Source organism: Chlorocebus sabaeus, chromosome 21 (assembly GCF_047675955.1).
Source record: "Chlorocebus sabaeus isolate Y175 chromosome 21, mChlSab1.0.hap1, whole genome shotgun sequence".
Classification (NCBI taxonomy): domain Eukaryota; kingdom Metazoa; phylum Chordata; class Mammalia; order Primates; family Cercopithecidae; genus Chlorocebus; species Chlorocebus sabaeus.
Window position 1 is genome coordinate 66,070,343 of NC_132924.1, and position 24,497 is coordinate 66,094,839.

Consider the following 24,497-nt stretch of genomic DNA (forward strand, 5'->3'; position numbering starts at 1 on the left):
GTTTATAAATACTTTAATTTGAAAAATTATTTCCATATATTGTATCTAATTCCAGCTTCATCAAATGTAGGTAAGGTAAGAGAAAGGGCAAGGCAAAGTGAGATTCAAAATAGGTTACTGGAAACCTAGGAGAGCACTCTAGGTCATTCAATACGTGCTTTTTCTGCAGCCTTTTGTATCCAACTGCCTATTTGACATCTTCATGTGGATGTTTAAAAGCCACTTCAAAATCAGTGACCAAAGCTGAACTCTTGATTCCCTAACCTGTCTCCATTTAGCTTTCCTTTCCTCAGTGAATGGTTTTGCCATCTGGCCAATTGCCCAAACCAAAAATCTAAAATGTATGTTTCATTCCTTTTTGTTTCAACCCTGTCCCATGTCAAACCTATCATCAGTTTCAGTCAACTCTACATTTATGTCTAACTAGATCTCTTTGCATCTACCACCCTGGGCAACCCACCATGATGTTTCTCCTGATCACTGCAAGAGCTGCGCCACTGGGCTGTCTGTTTCCACTTTTGCTTTTTTGCAATATATTCTCTGAACAGCAGTGAAAGTATTTTAAAATATAAGCCACTTATATATGCACTTCCAATGGCTTCCCTGTGTGCTCTCTTTACCCTGGCTTATAAATCCCATCATAATTTGGACCATGTCTCTCTTTTGGTGTTCACCCATTCCAAATTTTCTTTCCTTCTTTTTGCTTTTGTTCTCTAACACAGCAAGTCTGTTTCTCAACTTTCTGCCCTTGCAGTAGCCTTTGCCTCGCTAGGAATGCTCTTCCCTCTGATCTACTCATGTCTGGCTCCTCCTTGTCATCCACATCTGAAATGTTACCTCAGAAAGGTAGTCATCAGCCCACTTAATTTAAAATATTAGCCAAGCAGTTACTGTCACATCACCCAGTTTTGAAACTCAGCCTAGCCCAGTTGTTGCTGCCTGAGTTTTTTCTTGCTTATTATTATTTTTGGTGTATCATCCTATACCCTTGACTAGAAAATATGCAGGGGTTTTACTTATCTGTTTCATTATTTTATCCCTAGTGCTGGTCATGGAATAGACTGTCTATAAATATTTCCTGAATGATCATATAAATGTTTGCATTTCAAAGAATCAGGAAACCAATGGAAGTTTCAAGAAGGAAATAATCTTTTAAACTAAAAAATGACCAGCAAACGTGAAGCCTATGGGCAGTCTTATTTTGAGACAGGTGGGCTTTTGCTTCTCAAGCCACATTGTGACAATGACTATCAACTACCCTTGCCAAGAGAACTGACTCAGGTTGTGAGCTCCCCATTCAGGCATGCTGCCTTTGACATTTTAACTTATCTCTTTATCTTTTCCAGGATCAAGTTGTATTATTTTTGTGCAGGATAAAAATGCAATTTTAGCGATTGAAGAGGAATAATGTGTCACAGGGATAAGTCTAGCAGAACTAAGGCCTGGGATTCAAATACTCCCTCCTAAGTTTCTATCTGAAACCTACTCTGATGTTCCCTGTTCTCTTATGGAACTTGATGTAATGCTATTCTTTGGAGTGTACTCGTATAGTCGGCTTGCCTATTGCATTCTAATTTCTTGAAAATTAGGTAGCTCTTGCCTAGGTAAGAAGGACAGAGTCTGCAAAAGATAGCTGCATGGAAAATCCTCAAGTTCTAATATAAAATAGTCATCTACTATGACCCCATGGACATCATTATGGAAGTTAACAGCACAACTTTGTTTCATCTACCCCCTTCATAGGACATTCAAAGGAGCAACCTACGTCAGAATGTCTAAACTCTTTGAGAGGAAGATAATACAAATTCAAAGTCTTACAAGAAATAGCAATAGCAAAAACCCACAAGACTCTTCCTGCAACTCCTTTTTCCCCTAAATACTTTTTAATCTGTCGAAGGGAACTCTAACTTGTATTTTTCTGCTTCTCTTATTATTTCATCGGTAGCTTCTGCTGGTGCATTTTATTATGAAAAAAATTCTCATTTTTGCACATGCTGTTGAATATAGTAAGGAAAATTATTGTTTTGTGAGCTTACTATCTCAATTACTTTGCTTTTCATAAATATTTTACATATGCTTCCCATATTAGCCCATCTGTTATTCACCAAGGTAGTAAAATAGGTGGAAGGGCAAAGTACTATCATTTGTGTGTGTATGTTTGTGAGGAGCTTTTTCTATTATTCTGATGAAATACTCATGGGATTTTTAATGGTGTAAGTTTAGCCCATTTTCTTAAGTATGGTTAAGCAGATTTCTATAATCATCCTTTCTACCAGACATAAGAGGCATGTAGCCTTATTTCTGGCTTTCCTGGGACTTGGGGTAAGTAGCAACTATTGGATACTCTAGGATAAGGTGTGCTTTTGCCATTCAAAGTGAAAATTTAAGGCAAATGGAAAAGGACCTTATAAATTCCACTATTGATCACAAAAGGGTAATTCACTGCTATCAAAAGGCATATTTTGCTTTGCAAACTGGTGAAACATTGAAGATCAGTGTAACCAAGTGGCAGCTTTGTCTTGCTCTGTGAAATCCACTTCTCTTCCACCAGTAATGCATGGGCTAGCCAGACTTTGGAGAAAATTATTGTATTTTTTCAGGTAATTAGACCCTCAATCAATGCTAAATATATTTATTTAATAGATTTTTATGGATGCCAAGTCTGTTAGTCAATTTCGTGGCTGAGACTGGTTGCTCAGAATCAGTATTACTTTAACAGCGCTACTTTGCATCAGTCTCAGAAAAAAAAAATAAACATTTCAACAGAACAGACATTCCAGTTTGCTTCATCTGTTCCATTTCCTTGCTTCTGATGACCCCAAATAATTTTTTCCCAGGAAGTCTGTTTGTTTAGATATTTTACTATTATGGTCGTGAAATCCAGTTTCCACCAGCTGTTTGTTTTCTTGTGTCTTGCTTTGTCATTGAATTTGTTTTCTCATCATCTTAATTTTACTTGTGCTAGGGTCTGTTGGTTCCATTTCAGGAGAACTGTATCTGGTAATTGATTAGTAGATGTCATCTGGGCAGATGAAGACACGACTACTACCCTTTGGCTTGGTATTCTGGTTGTGTCAGAGATTTCACAGTGGAAGGCAAATAATTCATTATTAAGAAATATAGACTGGGCCTAGTGCAGTGGGTTGGGCCTGTAATCTCTGCACCTTGGGAGGCCAAAGTAGGAGGATCATTTGAGGCCAGTCAGGAGTTTGAGACCAGCCTGGACAATGTAGGAAGACCCCATCTTTAAAAAAGTTTAGGTGGGCAGGATGGCATGTGCCTCAGGTGCTGAGGTGGGAAGATCACTTGAGCTGAGGACTTTGAGGCTTCAGTGAGCTAGGATCATGTCACTGCACTGCAGCCTGGGTGACAGAATGAGACCCTGTCTGTCAAAAAGGGTCTCTTCAAAAAAAAAAAAAGAGGCCGGGCGTGGTGGTTCATGCCTGTAATCCCAGCACTTCAGGAGGCCGAGGTGGGCGGATCACGAGGTCAGGAGATGGAGACCATCCTGGCTAACACGTGAAACCCCGTCTCTACTGAAAATACAAAAAATTAGCCGGGCGTGGTGGTGGGCACCTGTAGTCCCAGCTCTTTGGGAGGCTGAGGCAGGAGAATGGTGTGAACCTGGGAGGCGGAGCTTGCAGTGAGCTGAGATTGCGCCACTGCACTCTCGCCTGGGCAACAGAGCGAGACTCTGTTTCAAAAAAAAAAAGAAAAAAGAAAAAAGAAAAAAAATATAGACTGAATTCTCAGTGACTGCTTCCTCTTTATGACCTAAGTAATGGTTTTAAATTGTTAACAGTAGATTTAAGATAATCGTATTCATTATGCTGTGGGATAAAAATCTGCAAATCCAAGATGTAGTTTCCAAATGGGGAGGTAGAACTGTATGAAAGCAATGACTTCTTCATTCAATGATTCTTTTCTTGTGAGACAAGATTTATGGAAAAAGAAGATATGTCGTCACCCTTTTTAATGACCCATTACCTTACCAACAGAAATAGCACTTGGTCTTAGTCCATTTTCTGTTTCTGTGACAGAATATCACTTACTAGATAATTTATAAAGAATAAACATTTATTTAGCTCATGGTTCTGAAGGCTGGAAAGTCCAAGGGCATGGCACTAGGCATCTGGTGAGTGCCTTCCTGCTGTCTCAGGACATGGTGAGAGGCATCACGTGGTGAGACAGAGTAAGTATCTAGTTCAGGTCTCTCTTTGTCTCCTGTTAAAGCCATCAGTCCCATCATGGGGGCCCCACCCTGATCACCTTATTTAATCCTAATTACCTTCCAAAGACACCACCTCCAATCAGGATACGAATTTGGAGATTAAGTTTCCAAACATGAAATTTGGAGGAAACATTCAAACCATCAGTCTTCAACTAAATACTTCCCACCATTTTTGCCACATCATGTTACTTTAAAATATGTTCTTGGCCAGGCACGGTGACTCATGCATGTAATCCCAGCACTTTGGGAGGATGAGGTGCGTGGATCACGAGGTCAGGAGATCGAGACCATCCTGGCTAACATGGTGAAACCCCATCTCTACTAAAAGTACAAAAAATTAGCCGGGCGTGGTGGTGGGTGCCTATAGTCTCAGGTACTTGGAGGCTGAGGCAGGAGAATGGCGTGAACCCAGGAGGCAGAGCTTGTAGTGAGCCAAGATTTTGCCACTGCACTCCAGCCTGGGGGACAGAGTGAGACTCCATCTCAAAAAATAAAATAAAATAAAATTAAAATTTACTCTCTTCTCCTTCCCTCAAAAAGTACAAAGAGGGATGCCCAATAAATAATTGGTAAATAAAAAGGTTCATTTTTCTGTGCTTTTCTACCAATTCTGCATTCTTTTCACTATCTTAGTTGCCCAACATCACTGGTTTCTCCTCTTTTCTATCAAAATATGTTTTCAAACAAGGATCAGAAACGTATTCACCCTGAGGCTCAGATAACTAATATGAGTTGCATGTGCTACTATGCCTAGGGACAAAAGTCTAAACCAAAAGTGTTAAACTCTAATAAAATTAGTTTTAGTCTCCTTTCTAGTGGAACTAATACTGTTAGCGTCACCGTTAAATTATGTACAGTATCAGAACACTTTATTAGCTTCTACTGCTGTCTCTCACTCTGGTCTAAACCACCACCATTTGGACTGTGCCTCCTAAATGATCTCTTTGACTGCTCCGTTTTATATTTTGCCCACACAGCCAAAATTTATGCTTTTAAAGTCAGGTCATACCACAACTCTGATGAAACCCTTCTAGTGCTTTCTCATTTCTTTCAATCAAAGAGCAAATATCCTTATAATGACCTATGTGATCTACTTCCTCTCTGTTCTCCTCGCCTCTTATTTTCACTTTTATTCGCCTTCCTCTAGCCACATTCAAACCTAACTTGCTTGGCCAGGCTACTATGTAGTGTCATTATGGGACTCCATGAACATTATGGGACTACATGAACAAGTCTGTACCCAGGCTGATAGAACGAGATGCCATCAGGTATAGAGCTGAAAAGTAAGTTTTTAACTTAAAAAAAAAAAAACCATTGAATTTGCAGATGCTAACATTCTCATTGTCAGAATAGTCTATGAACTGAATTTTGTAACTGAGCTGAGGCAGCAAATCCAGGGAGGCCAGAGGAGCCATACAGCAGCTTTTGAGAGTTTCATCTATAACTCCAGTTACCAAATTCCTAAAGTATCTAGTAGATAGGTCCCTAGTTTTCTCATCTAGAAATGTGGTTATTAGAATAAATGTTCCAAAGTGGCCCTCCCAGCTCTGACACTTGTGGTCACTGTTATTAAAGAAGGTGGGCTATATTTACTTGGGGAAAACCTAGCAACATATTAGAGATAAAGAAAATGATTTAAGGGATGGAAAAAAGCAGTTGTGAGACAAACACAATGACAGTGTTAAATAGAAGAAAGAGGAACTAAACATCAATTCCCTAATACATGTAAAGTTACCTATTGTAGCTGAAGACTCTATTCTTCCATTGACAATGACAAAGGGAGTAAAAGGGAATGGAATGAGATTCCCAGGAATGCTGTGGACTTTCTTTTTTTAACTTTTATTTTAGGTTTGGGGGTACATGTCTGTTACATAGGTAAAAGCGTGTCACAGGGGTTTGCTATACAGATTTCAAGTGATGAAATAAGCCTAGTACCCAATAGTTATCTTTTCTGTGGACCTTTTTTTTTGTGTGTGTGGAGGGCAATGGAGTCTTGCTGTCTCCCACGCTGGAGTGCAGTGGCATGATCTTGGCTCACTACAGCCTCCACCTCGTGAGTTCAAGCAATTCTCCTGTCTCAGCCTCATGAGTAGCTGGGATTACAGGTGCGCACCACCATGCCTGGCTAATTTTTGTATTTTTTTTAGTAGAGATGGGGTTTCGTCATATTGGCCATGCTGGTCTCTAACTGCTGACCTCAGGTGATCCACCTGCCTCGGCCTTCCAAAATGCTGGGACTACAGGTGTGAGTCACTGTGCCTGGCCTCTTTTCTGTGAAATTTCTAAAGGGAAAAATAGATTAACATTTATCTGGTTTGGATGCTTTGGGTATATTCTCCATGAAAGCAGCTGGCTTGACTTGCTGAATACTCTAGTTCTTCCTGCACTGCCCATTGAAGATTTATGTGTATGAAATACCTGTGGCAAGAAAGACCATCAATTCAGTCTGATTGCTAAATACCTTGCTACTTTTCCTGGTCAGGCTAGTACATAGTGTCATGTGGGGCTCCCTGAACTTGGAGTACAGGCACATGATGCTGTTTTTCGGGAGTTGAACTATAGAGAAGAAGCTTGGGCATTATGTGTTATGCTTTTATTTTATAAAGTCATATTCAGACTTCAACAATGGCTTGCCCCCTGCTAACTAGGCCATTGCCCCTTTTTAACTAGGCCAAAGTCTGGTCTCATTTGCTTGCTTTCTGTGGTTGTAGCTGTGTGGAAAATGATGCCATGACTCTAGGAGAGTGTTCACTTAATCTTTTTATACCATCACTTTCTTTTTATAATGTGAAAAAACTTTGTGATAATAAGTAATTGTATTAATTGAACGGCTCACACATTACCACCTAAACAAGTGACTTTCTTGGCAGAGAAAATCAATCTCCATATCCCTACAACTCCTTGGGAACCAAAATCTGGGCATCATTACGTAGTCGAAGTTTCTGGACTGATTTTCATGATAATGACATACATACATCTGAACGATTACAGCAAGAGACACATATCCTTATAGGACTGAGTCTGGGTACATAATAGCTCTGAAGACTATGGGGCACACTTCATTTTTCACCTCTGTCTCCCCAGTCTATGCTGATACAAAATCATATTAGTGTCAATATTCTCACCTGCATGACTACTATAGCGTTTTATGCTATGTAACTTCATGTGTACTTCCAGCTTTTCTCTTTAAATATTATGCAGTTCTACTTACATTCCCAACATATGTTCTTGATTGCCTGTCCTTAGGAACTAGCTTTGGGAATCCCTTTTGCTTCTAGAGCAGAAGAGAATAAAAATGACCTCTTTTTCATCCAGATAGAAAGGATATTTGCTTATGTGTGTGGGTGTGGGAGTAGAATTAAAAGTATGAGTTTAGGATTTCAAGGTGTCTGAGTTATACTGCCATTAGAAAGAGCATGCCCACTTTTAGTAAGTGTTTTCTGAGTGGCCAGGTTCTTCTATGCTGGAAATGCCTTCCCTGAAAGTTCCAGAGGGAGCCTGGGAAATCACTACATGGGGATATGGCCATTGGCATTATGAAGCAAAGGGTGGAAATTCAGAATGCCACTTTGTCTCTGAAACCCTGCTTCCTCTTTGATGGGCTAGAGACCCTCCCTGCACTGACTGCACTGATATCAGTGGATGAAGTAGACAAGGATGGTTTGGGTAGAGGTTCTCAAAATATTTCCCTTGGACCACTTCTATTGAAACAACTGGGGTATCTGTTATAAGCCAGATTTCTGGCCTTTGCTCCAGACCACATGAATCAGAATATCTGCGGGTGGGACCAGGGCATCTCCATTTCAAAGGAGTTATTTTTCATACACAAATATCTGGGAATCATTGATCCATGGGTATTCTTAATGGAGAAAAATTAAGGTTTCATTTTTTGTTACTCTTACTTCTACTATCTATAGTTAATTAGGCACAACTTTAATTGTACTCTTGCACATAGCAATATGTAAAACTTTTCAGTTTTCCAAGATATTGTTAACCATGTTCATTCTTTCATGTCTGCTACTGAGTTTGGTTATGCCTTTCCAGTTTTTTTGGAGCAACCAGTCAGCTTTAAAAATTCAACGCCAATACTCTTTCTGCTATCAACCACCTTGGCTGCCATCAGAAGGCTCTCCTAGGTTCCAAAGTAATGTGGTATTTCTCCTACTCTCTTGCCAGAGAACTAACTTGGAATTGATATGGCTGTACGTTCCAGTTGGGGTGACTTCTTGGTATCATACAGGATTGTGTCAAGTCACTGTAATTCTTGATAAGATGCAGTACTGGATTAATTGGGAATTGGGAAAGTGTGGCATAATTAAAATGGCCGCAGAATCTCTGAGAGGTGGGGTCTATGCACTTCCCCTTGAATCTGAGCTTTGATAAGTAAGTATGGTACCAATTATGCTATACCAGTTTCCTGGCCAAGCCAGTTTTTACTTCCTTTTTTCATGGAATATGCTCTTTAGGAGCCAACATGGACAGGCTTCCTGCCAGGATGCCAGGAATAAGAGTGAAAGCATCATGGATCTTCCAGATCAGCTCAGTTTCTGCTTAAAACCATGGAAGAACCTCAGCCTCATGGAGCAGGTGAACCAAGCCCTGTCTGAATTCCTGACTTGTAAACTGTGAGAAATAATAATAAAAAGAGGTATTGTTTTAACCCTTTAAGTTATGGAGAAGTTTGTTATGCAGGAATAGATAAAGTGGAGGAAACGAGATAACCCTATTTCCATATTAGCTTACTCTCATCTCTACAGCGGGTTGTTTTTACCTCTGAAGAGAAAGTCGGAAAACCAGCAGCAATATTAACAATCGCCCAATGAAATAAAGTGCTAACATTATATTCACTGGAAGAACATAAATCATGTACAACCCAAGAAAAACATATGCTTTATCTAATGAACTCAGAGCAGTTTAAGGAATGTTCTTGATTTCTAAAGCAACATACTTCCTAGTATTTAGGAGGAAAATGGATATAAATTGAACTGAATATACAATAGAGGAAACAGACACTAAGATATTAAATAATTGCTTCAGTTCCTACCAAAGTGGGTCAGTAACATGTTTATACACAGAACTAAATTCTATTGACCACTGGCCTTTAAACATCTTTGATTGTGATCTATAGAAATAAATACATTTTACCCAGACCTGGTACATGTATACATATAACTCTTCATGACTTACCTTTCATGCCTTACCTTTATTACATGCAATGCACTCTAACATTTTCTATTTTTTTTTCTTTTAAAAAACACTGGCCAAAGATACTAGATTTCATGACCCAATAATGGCTTACAGTCTACAGTATGAAAACCACTGTCCTAGACACCAAGCTTCATGGGGCCAGGGATTCTGTCCAATTCATTACTGTGTATACAGTGCTTAGAAACTTTTGGTGTGTAGTAGGTACTCATTAATTTAATGAATGAATACGTTTCTTGATATGAAATACTCCCAACTTATTAAAATGGGAAGGATTTTAACTGAAAGTCAGGAAATCCAGGGTCAACTCTTGACTCTTGTATCATTGTATATCCTTGAGAAGTAACTTCAATTCTTAATTTTCTTACCTATAAAATAGAACTTGTGATATCTGGTACTCATGAGGATAAAATGAGTTCATGAATATATAACTACTTTGAATAAAAGATGTAAAAATGCAAATAACAGGTGAATGTATTTGTTACTTATGCACATTAAAATGCCAAGAGATGTTATATAAAATCTTCACTTTGTTACATGATACTACTTCATTGATTTGGATTAATTTGGGAAATATTGCTGAAACAATGAGGTCTGAATGTAGACCTTTTAAAAAAAAAAGTTTATAATTTTATTAACAAAACGTTCCAAAAATGTTGTTCAAACACCTGTCTTCAAGTACTAATTGGGTCACTATCAGATTAGCATACTGAGCAATAGTTTAACAGTTCTGCTGTGGTTGCAGTATATTGGTTTTATGTAAATGGATATTTCTGAATTTCTAACAAGAGACTTGATTGGAGAAAGTGCCCTTGCTATCCCTTCTGGAATTTATTAATTCCCAGCATATGCATTAGAAAATTCTGCCATTTCTAAATTACTGAGGTCTGGATATATGAAATTTTGAATAATTTCTATATGGAAGACTTATGAACTCTGCTAAATTGTTCTAATAACAAGCAAAAGTTCTGAGCTAGCAATGAGACAATTCTGCTGGGATAACCTTCTTTTTATTCTCTCTGCAAAGCCTTCCAAGGACCCAGCATCATGAGAACTTTTCCAGCTTGCTCTCCAGGAGAGGCTGCACGATACAGTGGTTAGATGCACTGGCTTTGAAATCACAGGAACTGACTTTAAATTCTGGTTCTGCCATTTTTAAAGTGTGTGACCCTGAGTGAGTTTCTTTACCTTAAGGGGTTAGAGCATTGAATAAAACAGCACACACATGCACACACGTGTGTAAAGTATTTAGTATGGTGCCCAGCATATGAAAAACACTCAACAAATGAAAGTTCCTGTTAACTGTTGTTAATATTTTTATAAGTTATTGACAGTTCTCTCTGGTCTGGACTAGGTAGCTGTTAAGATTAGTCTGCTAAAGAAGAGCTTTGTTTGCTCAAGAAATAAACATATTTTGCTAAGATCCATGGAAAATGATCTCACAGGCTTTGCCATGCCCTGAAAATCAAGTTTTGTGACACGTTGGAGTTTAGCTGGAAAGACATGAATGTGCAGCCTATCCCGGAACACATGCTCTCAGCCTGTCAGTCTTCCCTCAGTTTCCTGGGGGAAGGGCTGCTCTGTTAAATTCTGTACTTTGGTGGAGAAATTGGGGCACTAATGTGATTGCTGACCCTGTGATGCTGAGTTATTTTGAAGTATCCTTTCTAATCAACTCGAGGCAAAATTTTGAAGCAGTCATTTGTCTCTGTCACTTTCTGTCCTCCCTCCCCGTCTCATGGCTCCAGTTCTTTTCTTCCCCCTCATCCAGTGTCAGTGAATTGCTTCTACTTCACACCACAAGTTAGCTGAAAATGGCTTAAAAGGTTGTCCCCTTCAGGTACATTTGTGCTTTAGAGAACTCTAAAGAATTAAATCAATGATTCTCTGTGGATAGTGTTTCAGACATTTGCAGGCCAGTAGCAGAGAGAATTTGGGACTGGGAACTATTCTAGTATCCTTCAGTTCACACTGCCTTCTCAGCTGAGAAAACATTGTGTCATTGAAGTAGGAGGAAGATCTATTCCAGCATTTTCCAAGGTGTGTTCCTTGGGATGTTAGTTTTACTGTGATAAAGTATTTTTAAAAGTATTTTAACTTTGTTAACTTTTAACAAAGTTAAACAGGTTTTCTTGCGTAGAGATTCTCAAAACCTATAACACACTTATGTTAAAGGAAATGCTATAAACTTCCAAGGGGGAATTAGGAATGCAGCATTTTTCATTGTATTTTATTATCTTCCTCTTTTAATTTTTCATGACGCTCCTTTGGCATCTGTGTGGCATAGAATATACTTTATAAAACACCAATCTAGTCCAGTCCCCTATTTTAATTAGTAAAATGAGGCAGAAAGCAATAGAGTGACTTGTTCGAAGTTATCGATTAAATTGACTCCAGAAGAGGACTAGAGACCAGGTTATCTAACCTCACAACATGGTTAAACCCCTAATCGCAGCTATGGATTTAATGTCTTTGTTCCCTGCCGGACTGTATGTACTGCCCAAACAGAAACTTTGACTTGTTTGCTCCTTACTGCACCCGCAGCACCTAGCACAATACCTGACTCACAGTGTTCAAATCCATACTTAGTAAAATCGAATTGAGATTGTTCACGGGGACAGACATGTGTTGCCTGTTCTTGGCAGGCTGGTCCTGACTACAGTGCTACATATGAAGGAGTTAGTGCTGAGTTCCATACTTACACTGAGAGTATGTGGTCCCAGTTCCACTGACACTGAACCTATTGAGGTGCAGTCTGTGTGTGACAACATTCTTCTGGGGTTGAAACAGGATGATGTGAACCTTGGGTGCAAACAAACAGCCCAAGACCACAAAGCCACTCAGGCTGACAGAGATGCACATGGTTGTCGTCTGCACCTACAAGAGAAGGTTGGCTAGTAAGTGTCTGGCTGTACATTCAGTCAAATGGCCAACTAAAGAGAGTGCTGAAACAAGACCAAAATGAAAAACCCAGAATAATCGACAGCTCTATTCTGATTATAGCCAAATCAGTACAGTAATTATATTGAATCTTCTATGTTTGGGGTCTTGGAAATATTGCTTAGGATTTGTAAGCAAACACCATTTGTGTGGGGTGCTTTTGAATGCTTGCCAAGACTTTGCATGGATTTTCTTGTTTGTTTTCTTTATATTTTTATAAAGATATTTCTGTAAAACCACAGAAGTTGGAATCTTAAATAGTAAAACATATTCAATGATGAAGTGGCCAGATTGCTGGTGATTTCAGTCTATGAACTTGGATTGTTTAAGGTTTAAGGTTATTATAAACAAATTTTTTTTTTTTTTTTTTTTTTTTTACATTTTTGTATCTCCCTTGCTTGCTGGAAGCTCTGCCTATCAACTACTGGTTTACCCTATTCTTTGTTGGGGATCACTATCAGCTTTCTTCTGTGGTACCTTTGTTTTGCTTATCTTGTTGGCATCTCTCTGGAATTTTGATTCATTGGGTATTCACTGTTCAATCTTCATGTTCTCTAGGCTTCTATACACCCATTCTTGACAGATAATTTTCACTTCTCCCTCACTGTTTTCCCTGAAAGTTCCCCAGAACCAGGGTTTATCATGTCTTCTCATTCTCATCCCAGAGTAACTTTAGATTTGTTTTCCTTTCCCCTTAGGCACATGCTATTATAAAGTAGCATGGTTTCAAATGCCCCAAATGACGTTAGGCATCTATGAAACATTTCTGTAAAGTCTCTGACCTTCCTCTCTAACCAAGGAAAGCTGAAGACTGAACACATAACTGGAGAAACCATATAATTTTAGAAGGCTTCATTTTACCTTTGATTTTTTAAAAAAATTCAGGCTGCCCTGTGGCATAATTCTTTAGACCTTGTTTACTTTGAATCCTGAAAGCATAATCCATCCTCATCATTTTAAAGTTCTTGTCTCTCTTAACTATCCCAGTGCTCTCCACTTTGGGGCCCCTAATCGCAGGCTCCTTTCTTGTCAACTTCTCAGAAAACAAGCTGCTATCTGACTCTGTGATGCAAAAGCCTTCATAAATCTGGGAGAATTTGTTTTCTACATATATGTACAATATGATGTTAGAATTGTCCTCTTTCTGCCTCAGTTGCTGCCTCTGACTCTGAAGCCAGTGTGAAGGATCTCAGAGATCATGGGAGGGGAAGACAAATCCAAATTTGCAAGATTTCCAGCAAACCTTTTCTGAAAGCATTTCTATAACCCTTGAAACTACTCACACACTTTAAGACATTACAAGAAGAGGTGAGAAGGGGCTTTTAGGAGGAGGGGATCTTGGGCGAAGCTGTACTGTGAGTTTTGTCTCCTCGCTGAAGCAAGGAATGCTTCAATGTGGCCATTTACAAAAAGTCAGGTGTTTCTGCAGGAAGAGGATGCCCTGAATTGGGACCTGATTCCTGCCTTGGAAATCAAGAAGGTGGTGGAAAGGCTCATTGCTTTAGTGGCATTGCATAAAACTTGCAACTGTCTTGGGGTAGTCCTTTGTTCTGAGAATTTATCAAAGCAAAGGCTATGTGAATGGTATTCATGGACAAGATGGGCCACACAAGAGCCATTATGCATGGTCTTGGGCCTATGTCTTGGCCTAGAGACCTTCACAGAAAGAGGCTTGGGGTAGGATAGCTGGATGCCCTGAGAATGAGCATGGAGCCACCAGAGACAAATCACAAAAGAGAACTGCCTGTCAACTCACTCAAGGTCCTTCAGGGGAAAAGACCAGAGGGTAACTTCTAAAGATCATGTGAAAAATGAAAACACCCTCTAGTCATCTTCCAGGCATCTGAAGGATGTATCTTTCCATGTGTGGACTTAGAGATCATAAAGTCATCTAGCCACAAAGAACTATCTTACTGCTTCCTTATTACTCTTTAATCAGGGCTGAGAGGGAAGTAGCAACTGGTGGATTGGGGAACATGAGCACCAAGGAAGATGCCAAGAGGACATAGTTTTGATTATTATATAGGACTAGATATTTTAATTTCTTAATAAAGACAATTTTCCATTGAAAATGATGGTAGTACCATATGTTACCTAAAAGCATATAAATTCGTGGGTCTACCAAGGTCATGAACGTTTTTTTCTCATTGTGCTATCCCCAGCACCAGAATGGAGCCTCACATGTGGTGACCATTTGGTGTTTGAATATGTGCACAGGAATTTCCATCCCAGGATGGGGGATGATTACCCTTGCTAAACACTGAAGAGATAACGGAAGGAGCATTAAAGTTGTATTTTTATCATAGTTTGTGCACCATGTTTATTCAGCATACCTGTTATAAATTTGAAATACCTTTTACTACAAAGCCCCAAATATCAGTCTCATAGTTTCAGTTATCCAGTTCCATCAGTAAGTCACACTATTAAAAGTCTGCTTTTGTCTGTAATTCTGTGTTCTGACCCTTTGAATACTACCAGCTCACGATGCTCTGTTTTCATCTTTGTCAAACTCCCAGCAATGCTTGACACAGTTAATCACTTCCTTCCTTTTGGATTCCTGGACACATCTTTCCCTCAGTGGTTGTTCTTTGTCTTAGTTATCTATTCTACTTGAACTTTAAGTGCTGGACTTGCCCAGAGCTCAGTTGTGAACTCTCTTTCTTCACCATCCCATTGAGTTTCATGGCTTAAATATTGATGATGTCCAAATCAATTATTACTGGTTTTGACCTATACTTTGGGCTTCTAGAATTAAATGTTCAACTGCCATCATGACATATTCTTTTGGTAATGAAATAGGCATATCATAATAATGTAATCAAAATTTGGTCCCTTTCCCCAAGTGTCACTGTTTGAGTAAGTGACACCAGATGCCACCCAGTGTGCAAGCTAAAGACCATCCTTGATTTTACCATTACACCCATACATCCAGTCCAACAGCAAATTCTGTTGGGAAATTATTCTACATGAGCTTCTCATGTTATTTTGTGAGCAAGGCTCTGCCTTTGTTCCAGAATGTCTTTTCAAGGATTTTGTGTAGCAAAGAGCTTTAGAAGATAGAGACAGTGACTACCTCTAGAACAAAGGGCAGCATACTACTCATTATAAAAGATTCAGGTTCCCTAGTCTCAGAGTTCCTCTCCTGTGATGTAACCCACTGATGGTACAGGGGTCACCTGGACTACTTTGTGTAGCCCTGTGAGAAGTGGCACTCAGGAAACCTGTGCAAATGCTGACACTCTGGCTACTGCTATTGCTGTGAGTCATAAAGTTATTTTTGCTAGCATTAGTAAAACTGTGGTAAGCTAACTTGTTGCCTTGTAAGTATAGTAAAATCTCAGGCACTACAGTCTTTGACAGTTTTGACAATGAGGAAAGAATGCCAACAGACACATGGCTTTTTCAGAAAGAAAATATGAGGGCTTCAAGGACTGATTAACAGGATTTGAGAAAGTACGTGGGAATCAGTAGCAAACATGTTGACCAAATTGTATGGTTAAGCAGGAATAAATACTGTTCCACTTTATTGCCTGTTAAGGAGGAGGATTTGGAGATGTGGTTGAAGGTTGAGTAACAGGAAGTAGGTTTAAACACAGCTCCTAGACTGATGCCCTGGCTATCGTTAACTCTTCTCTGGAGGGTAGAGTGGGGTGAATTTCCTCCCCGTTTGGATTCAGATCCACCTGATTCTAGTAACTAGTACTAACATTTGTCCTGGGTAGGCATAAAATTCCACTGTCTTTTACACAAAAATTGCAGAGACATGTACCTACGCTGAGCATTGAGAGATTTTCAGAGAAGGTAGAAGCCAGGTGAATCATTCGAACTTTGACTGGTTTCCTTGGGAGGTTGAGCCATCAGGGCACATATGCTTGTTAAGGAAGAATGGCAACAGCTGGGCCCTTAAAGGATTAATCCCCAGCTGTAGTCTCTTATTCCAAACTTAGATTCATTCCAAGATGACAGTCAAAGGATTCAGAGTTTTGTTTTGTTTTTCAGTGGAACTTAGCTTTCTGGGAAGCTATAGATGAGGCACTGATTTGTCTTTGGGCACTTACTCACCTGGATTGGTTTACAGTGTTCACAAAGAATGAGAAAGGGATGCAAATAAATCTAGACAAATTCCTACCATCAGTGACAGCCCTGGAAAACTTCCCCAACCCTTATGCTAAAACAAGGCAAGACCCTAAGAGATATTATCATGATGAGAGAGCAAACGCCCTGTTAATTTTGTATCAAAAAGAAGCAAGTCACACTTGCTGTGTGAGTCAAGGCCAAATTAGTAAAGTGCACAAGCCATGAGTTCCAGCCAGAAAGCTATAGGCTCTGGCTTTAGTCAATGGGTCACCAAAGTTGAAGCGAATAGTGACAGTAATGATGATCTTATTTCATAATTTAGTCTTTTAGGTGCACAAAAATATTGGACCTTATCTGGTTGAGCCATAGGTAGCTGCTGAGTGCTTAAAACTGAAAACAAATGTGTCTTATTTATTGGCAAGGAGCTGCTCTCTCACTGTGCTGCCCTACTCCCCTACCCCCACCCTAATTTTAGCTGCTTTAAGGAAAATACTACTTAAGGTTAGATTAAAATTTCCCCATCCTGAAGGGTGGGTGAAGTCCATACACACCAGACTAAGTATGCTGAGGAACTTCAGAGAGGGGAGGAACCCAAAATTTTAAGCCTTGTTGGTGATAGACACCCAAATCACCACCCTAACCTATTAGGGGAAAGGCAGGGCTGGGGCTAGTGTAAAGCAAGTGAGGCACTTGCCTGAGATACAAATTTAAGGAGACATCAAAAATGCATTAATCAAGACAATAATGCAATATTTAAAATATCAAAAATAATGCCAAGTCCATGATGAACACAATGTCAACATTTTAAATAAGGATAGGATCAATAACAGCACTATGCTATTGTTTATTTGATCCTAAGGCAAAAAGAAAGTAACACTGATCCTGTTTTGAGTACTGCTTATGCAGGTGTCCTAGCCCACTCTGCATTGCCTTGTAGAAATCAGAACTTGGCTGGTGTGGTGGCTCTCGTCAGCACTTTGGGAGGCTGAGGCGGGCAGATCACCTGAGGTCAGGAGTTCGAGACCAGCCTGGCCAATATGGTGAAACCCTGTCTCTACTAAAAATACAAAAATTAGCCCAGTGTGGTGGCACGCGCCTGTAATCCCAGCTATTCGGGAGACTGAGGCAGGAGAATCGCTTGAACTCGGGAGGCAGAGGTTGCCTGAACCCAAGATCATGCCATTGCCCTGTAGCCTGGGTGACAAGAGCGAAACTCTGTCTGGAAAAAAGAAAAAAAGAAAGAAAGAAATCAGGACTCAAGGACCCTATACAAATGTTGATACTTTGGCTACTGCTATGACTACGAGGTAATAAAGTTCTTTGTTTCTGAATCAGGAGTCTTATGTCTTCTGACACAAGGATTCTGAAACTGTGGCAGGCTAACCTGGTAGATTGCAACAGGGTAAAAACCTTTCACAGTTCTTGACAGGTTCTACCTCTACTTCTAACCATCTCCATTGTTAACATCCTATTGTTGGATGGTTCTGACCCCAGTACCCACCTCAACTTCCTAACCAGTCTCCTCATTTATGCCTTTTTGCCATATAGTAATAGAGTCTTTACAGTAGCCTGATTTTTTCTACTAAAATGTGAGATCATAAACTCCCCTGCTTAAAAATCTTCCAGTGATTTTCCTTTCCATATAGAATAAAATATAAATTCTTTGCTATGGCTTATAAAGTCCTACATGATTTAACTCTCCTGCCTATTTCTCATATCAAATCACTCTTCCATTTAGTCATTAAACTGTAGCCATATGCTTTTCTTTTCTAAGATATTTTTGTTTAAGAGTGTTTGAACTTGCTGTTTCATCTGCATAGCACATAGAATTCCAATGTCTGGCTGCTTCCCTTCAGTGGAATTTTTTCTTCAGTGGAATATTATGAAATAGGTACCAGCAAAGTAGGGGTGACAAAATTTTTTTTACAGAATTTGAGATATAATATATATTTTTGAATCTTCAAAATAGTCAGCATGGGAAAATAGGAATTTCTTTGTAAGTATTTGAACCTTGTCAAAATTCTAGAGTCAATTTCCAAGACTCTGCCTACTGTAAGTAAATTGTTTCATGTGCTACAACCCCCAAAAGAACCTAGAGTCTTGACACTCCAAGTATGGTCTTAGTCTAGTAGCATCTCCATTTCCTGGGAGCTTACTGATATGGAGATCCTTGGTCCCCATCCTTTCTTACTGAATCAGAATCTTTAGTTCAACAAGATCCCCAGGTGATTCGCACGTACATTAAAATTTGAGATAAACTTCAGTAACCCACTTTTCAAGGCGATTTAAAAAAATCTCATTACAGCATTCACTACTGAATGAGCCTACATTTTCATTCATTCATTATTTATGCTCCATCTCCATTTTCACCTTATTCCCACTAGACTGTAAGTTACAAAAGAGGAGAGACTTGCCTATGTTGATAACAGTATCTCCAAGGCCTATAATAAGTCCTCACATATTTTTTGGAAGACATGAACAAAACACTCAGTAATTACTATAAATGAATTTCTTTATGGATAACTTTCCACTCAAACATGGCTGAATTTTTATTTACACAATGACTCAGTGTTTGATTCTTAAACTATCTGAGAATGGTTAGTTGCAGTATAGCAGGAGATGACTTGGATAGTTTCTCTAAAATCCTTTGAATTTTTTATTCTAACTGAATGTCTTGTTTGCTCTGTATTGAATTCCTATAATAGCTTCAATTAGTCTTCCTTGATCTAGACTCCACCCTTTCAAATTCATCCTTCATATTAAGGATACGTCTGTGTTACAGTGTGAAGGGCATGGATTTGAATCAGAAAAACTACTATTTCTTAACTGGCCACCTGGGGAGTTCATTATCCTCTGTTTACTCATCTAAAGGATAATAAAATTTGCTTCCAAATTTTATCAAAATGAAGATAAGTGAGCTCATGTGTTTAAAGCATCTAGGAGAGTAAGTTGATCAGGAAGGTTTCTTTCCCTCCTGCCTTTCATCATGTCACTTTTTTGCCCAAGCAAATAACCAAAACAAAACAAACTCAAGACCTCAAAGCCCTTAAACATCTAAATGAACCAGTCTTGCCCCTGGCCCATTTTCCACCTGAGTAAGACTGACATGGCTTCCTTCTGGTTGGTTCATTCCTGTCTAGTCTCCGGAATATTCCCTATATTCTCTAAATACCTTAGTTGTGTTTGCCCACCAAGGTTATGGGGTAAAAATCCTGTCTTCAAGAAGTAATCCTGGAAAGATCATGATCTTACCCATATAACTCTTATGGAGCCCACAGGTATTTAGAGTTTATCTCACCAATTTAATCATAAACTATTCTGTGTTTATAATTCTTGAATTCTTTCTTGTTTAATATCTTTCTTCCAGCTGAGATATAAACTTTGTGAAGACTGGAATCTTGCCTTATGTTTATTTATAACTCACAATGGGTGGCAAAGCACTGAGATATAAACTTTGTTGACTGTTTGATGCTCAAAATTTTTTCAGCTGCTCTTCAATTATTGCTGCTGATTCTGTCTGAACCACATGATTTTCCTCTGGGAAATTTTAAATTTCAGTCTTGTTCTGGAATTTCTAGAGCAAGGGTCCCAAGTTCAAATGCTTGCAGGGTCTATGAAAGTTTGTAAGTGAAAGGGACCACATGTGAGAATTCAGAGATCAGTGGGAGATAGGGGCAACAGGAGTAAGAGTGCTCTGTCTTCAGGGGTGAGCGCTGCTCAGGTCCAGCTAATTGTTGAGTGTAGAAATTTGGGCTCATGTTTTTACTTTGTTAAGAGAAACCAAGAATACGGATATTTATGTAAAGTTTCTCAAGTTTCTAACTTTGACAAGTATTTCAAAAACAGTACAGGCCAAACTAGACATATTGGTGGGACAAGAAGAGCATGTGATTCATTAGGGCAGAGGTTTTCAATCCTGGCTGCAAATCAGGGTTACCTGGGAAGCTTTGAAAAATCCTGATGTCCAAGCCACAGGCCAGAACAATTAAATCAGAATCTCTGGGACTGTGTCCCAGGTATTATTTTTTTTTTTATGCTACCCAGTTGATTCAATACGCAGCCAAATTTGAAAAACACTACATTGGAGGTTTCCGTCTACCTTTCTCATTTCTTTTGTAAACTTAGGATTGGTATTATTTGTGAGGCTTCAGATGATCTTAGCGTTGCTGGATGCCTTAATTATCATGGACCTTAAAAAACTCTATTCCACAACCTCTATCCCATTTCATTTGCCTTATGACTTCTTCTATGTGGTGAAAGCTCTGGTGTCTTCAGCTAATTCCATTCAGTCCGTTGTTCTACTCTATTGCTATCATGTAAAGAAGAAAGTCATTTTTTTGTATGTCTTAGAAGTAAATGCTAATTCACTGAATAAAATTAAATTTTTATAATGTTATTTATTCTCAGTAGTATTTCCTGCTTTGTCATTTTTTTAACCAGCTCTTTTGAGAATTAAGAATTTCAAATCATATGTCCAGGACAAAATAATTAGTATTATAACTATTTTGCCATCCCAGTACTCCAAATCATGTCTGCTAAGACTGGCTTCCTAAAAACTTAAAAAAAAATCATGCAGATCTATGGGACTAGATGTATATATAAAGGCAAAAGATAGAGATGGGGCATTACAATACATTAACTATAGTTCTCCATGTTAATCCCCAAATTCTAACACTCCAACTCCCCTGTGGTTCATATACTCTGCTCTTTGACTTTGCTGATCCAGCTCTGATGTTTCTTCTTCTTAAAATTTTCCAAAATTTTTATAGGTAGTCTTGCCCCACAACATTGAACTTACGTTCTTCGTCGTTATTGTTCATCCCTTAATGTAGCCCATAGGTTTCAGTCACATGGTTGTGAATAACTTAGAGCGACTAGACACAATATAATTTGCCAACATCTTGATCCCATGCTTTAAACAGATTTGCCATTTTTTTTTTAACAAAAGTATTTGTCTATTTTAATTGGCAAATGACAATTGTATACATTTATGTACAGCATGATGTTTTAAAATATGTATGCATTGTGGAATGGGTAAATTGAGCTAATTAACATATGCATTATTTCACGTACTTACCATTTTTTATGGTAAGAGCTCTTAAAAATGGACCCTCAGTGATTTTCAAGAATACAATGTAGTCACCATGTTATACAACAGACCTCCTGAATTATTCTTCCTATCTAACTGAAATTTTATATCCACTCTGTCTTCTTTTTGGGCTGCAATTTTCTAGATTTTGGCAATGTAGGAATTGCTGGTAAACAACAGATTTGAGGATTTTTACAACCTATGGAGGCAATTCATTTTGTGAAATCATGGTGCAGCAAGTAAACCATTATGCTTCTGGAAAACTTTAATCTCTGACAATTTAAGAAACAGAGAGAATAAAGAACAAATGCCTGAAGAGAGAAACATTCTTATACTCACTCATTGTAAGATACTGAAATCAGAATTATAAAATGCTACATTTTATGTAGCATTTTAACAATTTGGAATATTATAATGGAATGATGAAGTTTCTTTCAAAAGAGATGGTAATTATAAGGGAGCCCAGAAATTTGAACTGTATATTACTACTAATGTATTAACATTAATTAGGTTACCTGGATATGCACAGTAAAGTTTTTAACTATTTAAAGAAAAATATACATGTATATATAACTAAAGCTATAGAAAAGACATAGCAAATTAACATTGTATTTTAATCTGTTTTAGAGAAGTAATAAAGCATGAGTGAAAGTTTCTATCTTTAAACTTATGCTGGCTTAATGTTGCAAGTATATTTTAATTTACAGATTGATCCATGGTAGCCAAGTCCTCCTATATCTAATTTAAAGTATTCTCAAATAGATTCACAATTAGATTCTTAGTTTAAGTCTTATTCTATTGTCAATCACTTTTTAAGTTTAATTAATATTATGTGTATGTGTATTACATTTTATATCCCACTAGATTATACATTGAGTAAATGTTCATATCATTTATATTTATCTTCCCCTCTGTGCCTAGCACAGTGCTCTGTATGTGGTAGGTATGAATTAAATGCTCTCTACATGTAGAATTAATTTTAACATATAATATACAGGCTCATCATGGCATTTGAAATTACCCAACTCGTTGAGATGAAATAAAAGGAGTCTATTTTAAATACTACACAAGAAACACTGGCAGGAGAAAGAACAAGAAAAATAAGAAACAATCAAAGACTTACTCTGTAGTCACTTGATGTCACATAAAATATAGGGAGGAAGGCCAACCAGATGATGCACGTGGTGTACATGGTAAAACCTATGAACTTAGCTTCGTTGAAATTTTCTGGGCACTTCCGCGTTTTGAAGGCATACACAGTGCATAAGATCACCAGGATCACATCGTAGGTAAGAGAGATCAACATGCTGGAATCTTTGACATTGCATTTTAGGATGACTGTTTCCCGCTTCTCTGCAAGGGTATACCTCCTGGTGCCTGGGGCCTCCAGGATGAGCCACACAGACACCATCACAATTTGCACCAGGATCAAACCCAGGCAGATGAAAACCTGAGAACTGGGGCTGATGAATTTTGGCCTCTGAGCGCCATTCTTGACCCCATCGAAGATGCGGGCAATGCAGTTTGTCTTGGTCAGCAGGGCTGAGTAACAGATAGCGAAGGAACTCCCCAGCCCAAGTCGGCGCAATGCACAGATGACTGGTGATGGCTTGGCAATGAAGAAGAATGTCATGCAGTATGACAGGCCAACCCCAAACAATAAGATGTAGCAGAGTTCTCGGCCCGATGCTTTGACCAAGGGTGTGTTGTTGTGCTTGATAAAAACAGTTATAACCATGCATGTACACATAAAACCCAGACAGGCAATGGTGACTGGGCCAATGGCCCAGGCGTCTTCCCACCTGATGTAGTCCTCAGGAAGGTCATAGCATCCAGTTAGGTCGGCAGTGGGCCACTGCCCAGGCCCACAATCCATACAGGTAAATTCATCAGCCAAGTATTCGTAGGATTCACAGGGGATGCAAATCCAGCAGCAGACATCCCCTGGTTGCATATTCTTCATTTCATTGGGGGCACAGGGGTCACTGCACTGGGAAGTGGGGACTGAGTTCCGGGACCAGTGGATAGAGTTGACATCTAGCGATAAGGTTTCCGCCCAGTGACCAACTTTCAAGTAGGAATACTTTCCACCTACATTTTGGAAATTGAACACGTTGTATCGCCCCATTCCATCTCCAAAAGTGTCAAACTTGACTATGCTATCTGCATCTTTATTTGGGTTGAATGGAGCTGTGATATGTAAAGTGAAAGAAAAAAAAAGAACACTTGTTTAGGTGTCTTATGTGTGATAGTCAATTACTTTATGTCATACACTGAAATAACAGGAAATGGAGATTCAAGGCTGAAATAATTTATCAGTAACCGTTGAAAGTTACACTTCAAAAGCTACTAAAGTGCTCATGCATTCATAAATTCATTCACTTACCATTACTGAGTGTCAAAGGGTGCCAAGTACCAGTGATAATCATGAATACAGTACAATGCTTATTATGTAACAGTGGGATTTACAAACATGTGGTCATATGTTTTATGGTGGGCATGTATCCTCTTCTTGAAAGACTTCATGATAAGAATTGGACAAAACATTGTGTCTCATTCTTATTACATATTTATCTATATACAGCCAATAAAATGTTTCCCATCTTAAATATTTTCATGAAAACATAAAACAGGAAGAATTTTTCTCCTTCAAAATAAAGAACATTTTTTCATTACAGATGCATGGTATGATTCTTTTCAAGTTCAGATGATTCATAAAGAAAAAAATTTAAACTACCTATCATACTTCAACTCAATGGTTTAATATTTTGGATATTATATTTAATATTGACATAATTCTGACTACATATATGCATGTGTCTATATACAGCATGCTCATATTCACACAAATACATACAACCTAGCTGTATGTAGAATCTAGGTAAGCAGACTTTGAAATTTCCTAAGTGAACAGGGTCAGTAGCACTCAGTCAAATGGGTCACCCGCAACCCTGT

At 38.7% G+C, this 24,497-nt stretch overlaps 1 protein-coding gene across 3 annotated transcripts in view; it reads right to left on the bottom strand.

Moving 5' to 3' along the window:
* The window catches only part of GRM3 (glutamate metabotropic receptor 3), a 227,801-nt gene that overhangs the window by 6,880 nt on the left and 196,424 nt on the right, over positions 1 to 24,497 (bottom strand). For all 3 annotated transcript variants that reach the window (XM_007982324.3, XM_038004557.2, XM_073009163.1), the window contains 2 exons: positions 22,666 to 23,732; positions 12,139 to 12,313 (listed from right to left, as the gene is read on the bottom strand). In XM_007982324.3, coding sequence (XP_007980515.2) covers positions 12,139 to 12,313; positions 22,666 to 23,732 — 1,242 coding nt within the window. The remainder of the gene's footprint in view (positions 1 to 12,138; positions 12,314 to 22,665; positions 23,733 to 24,497) is intronic.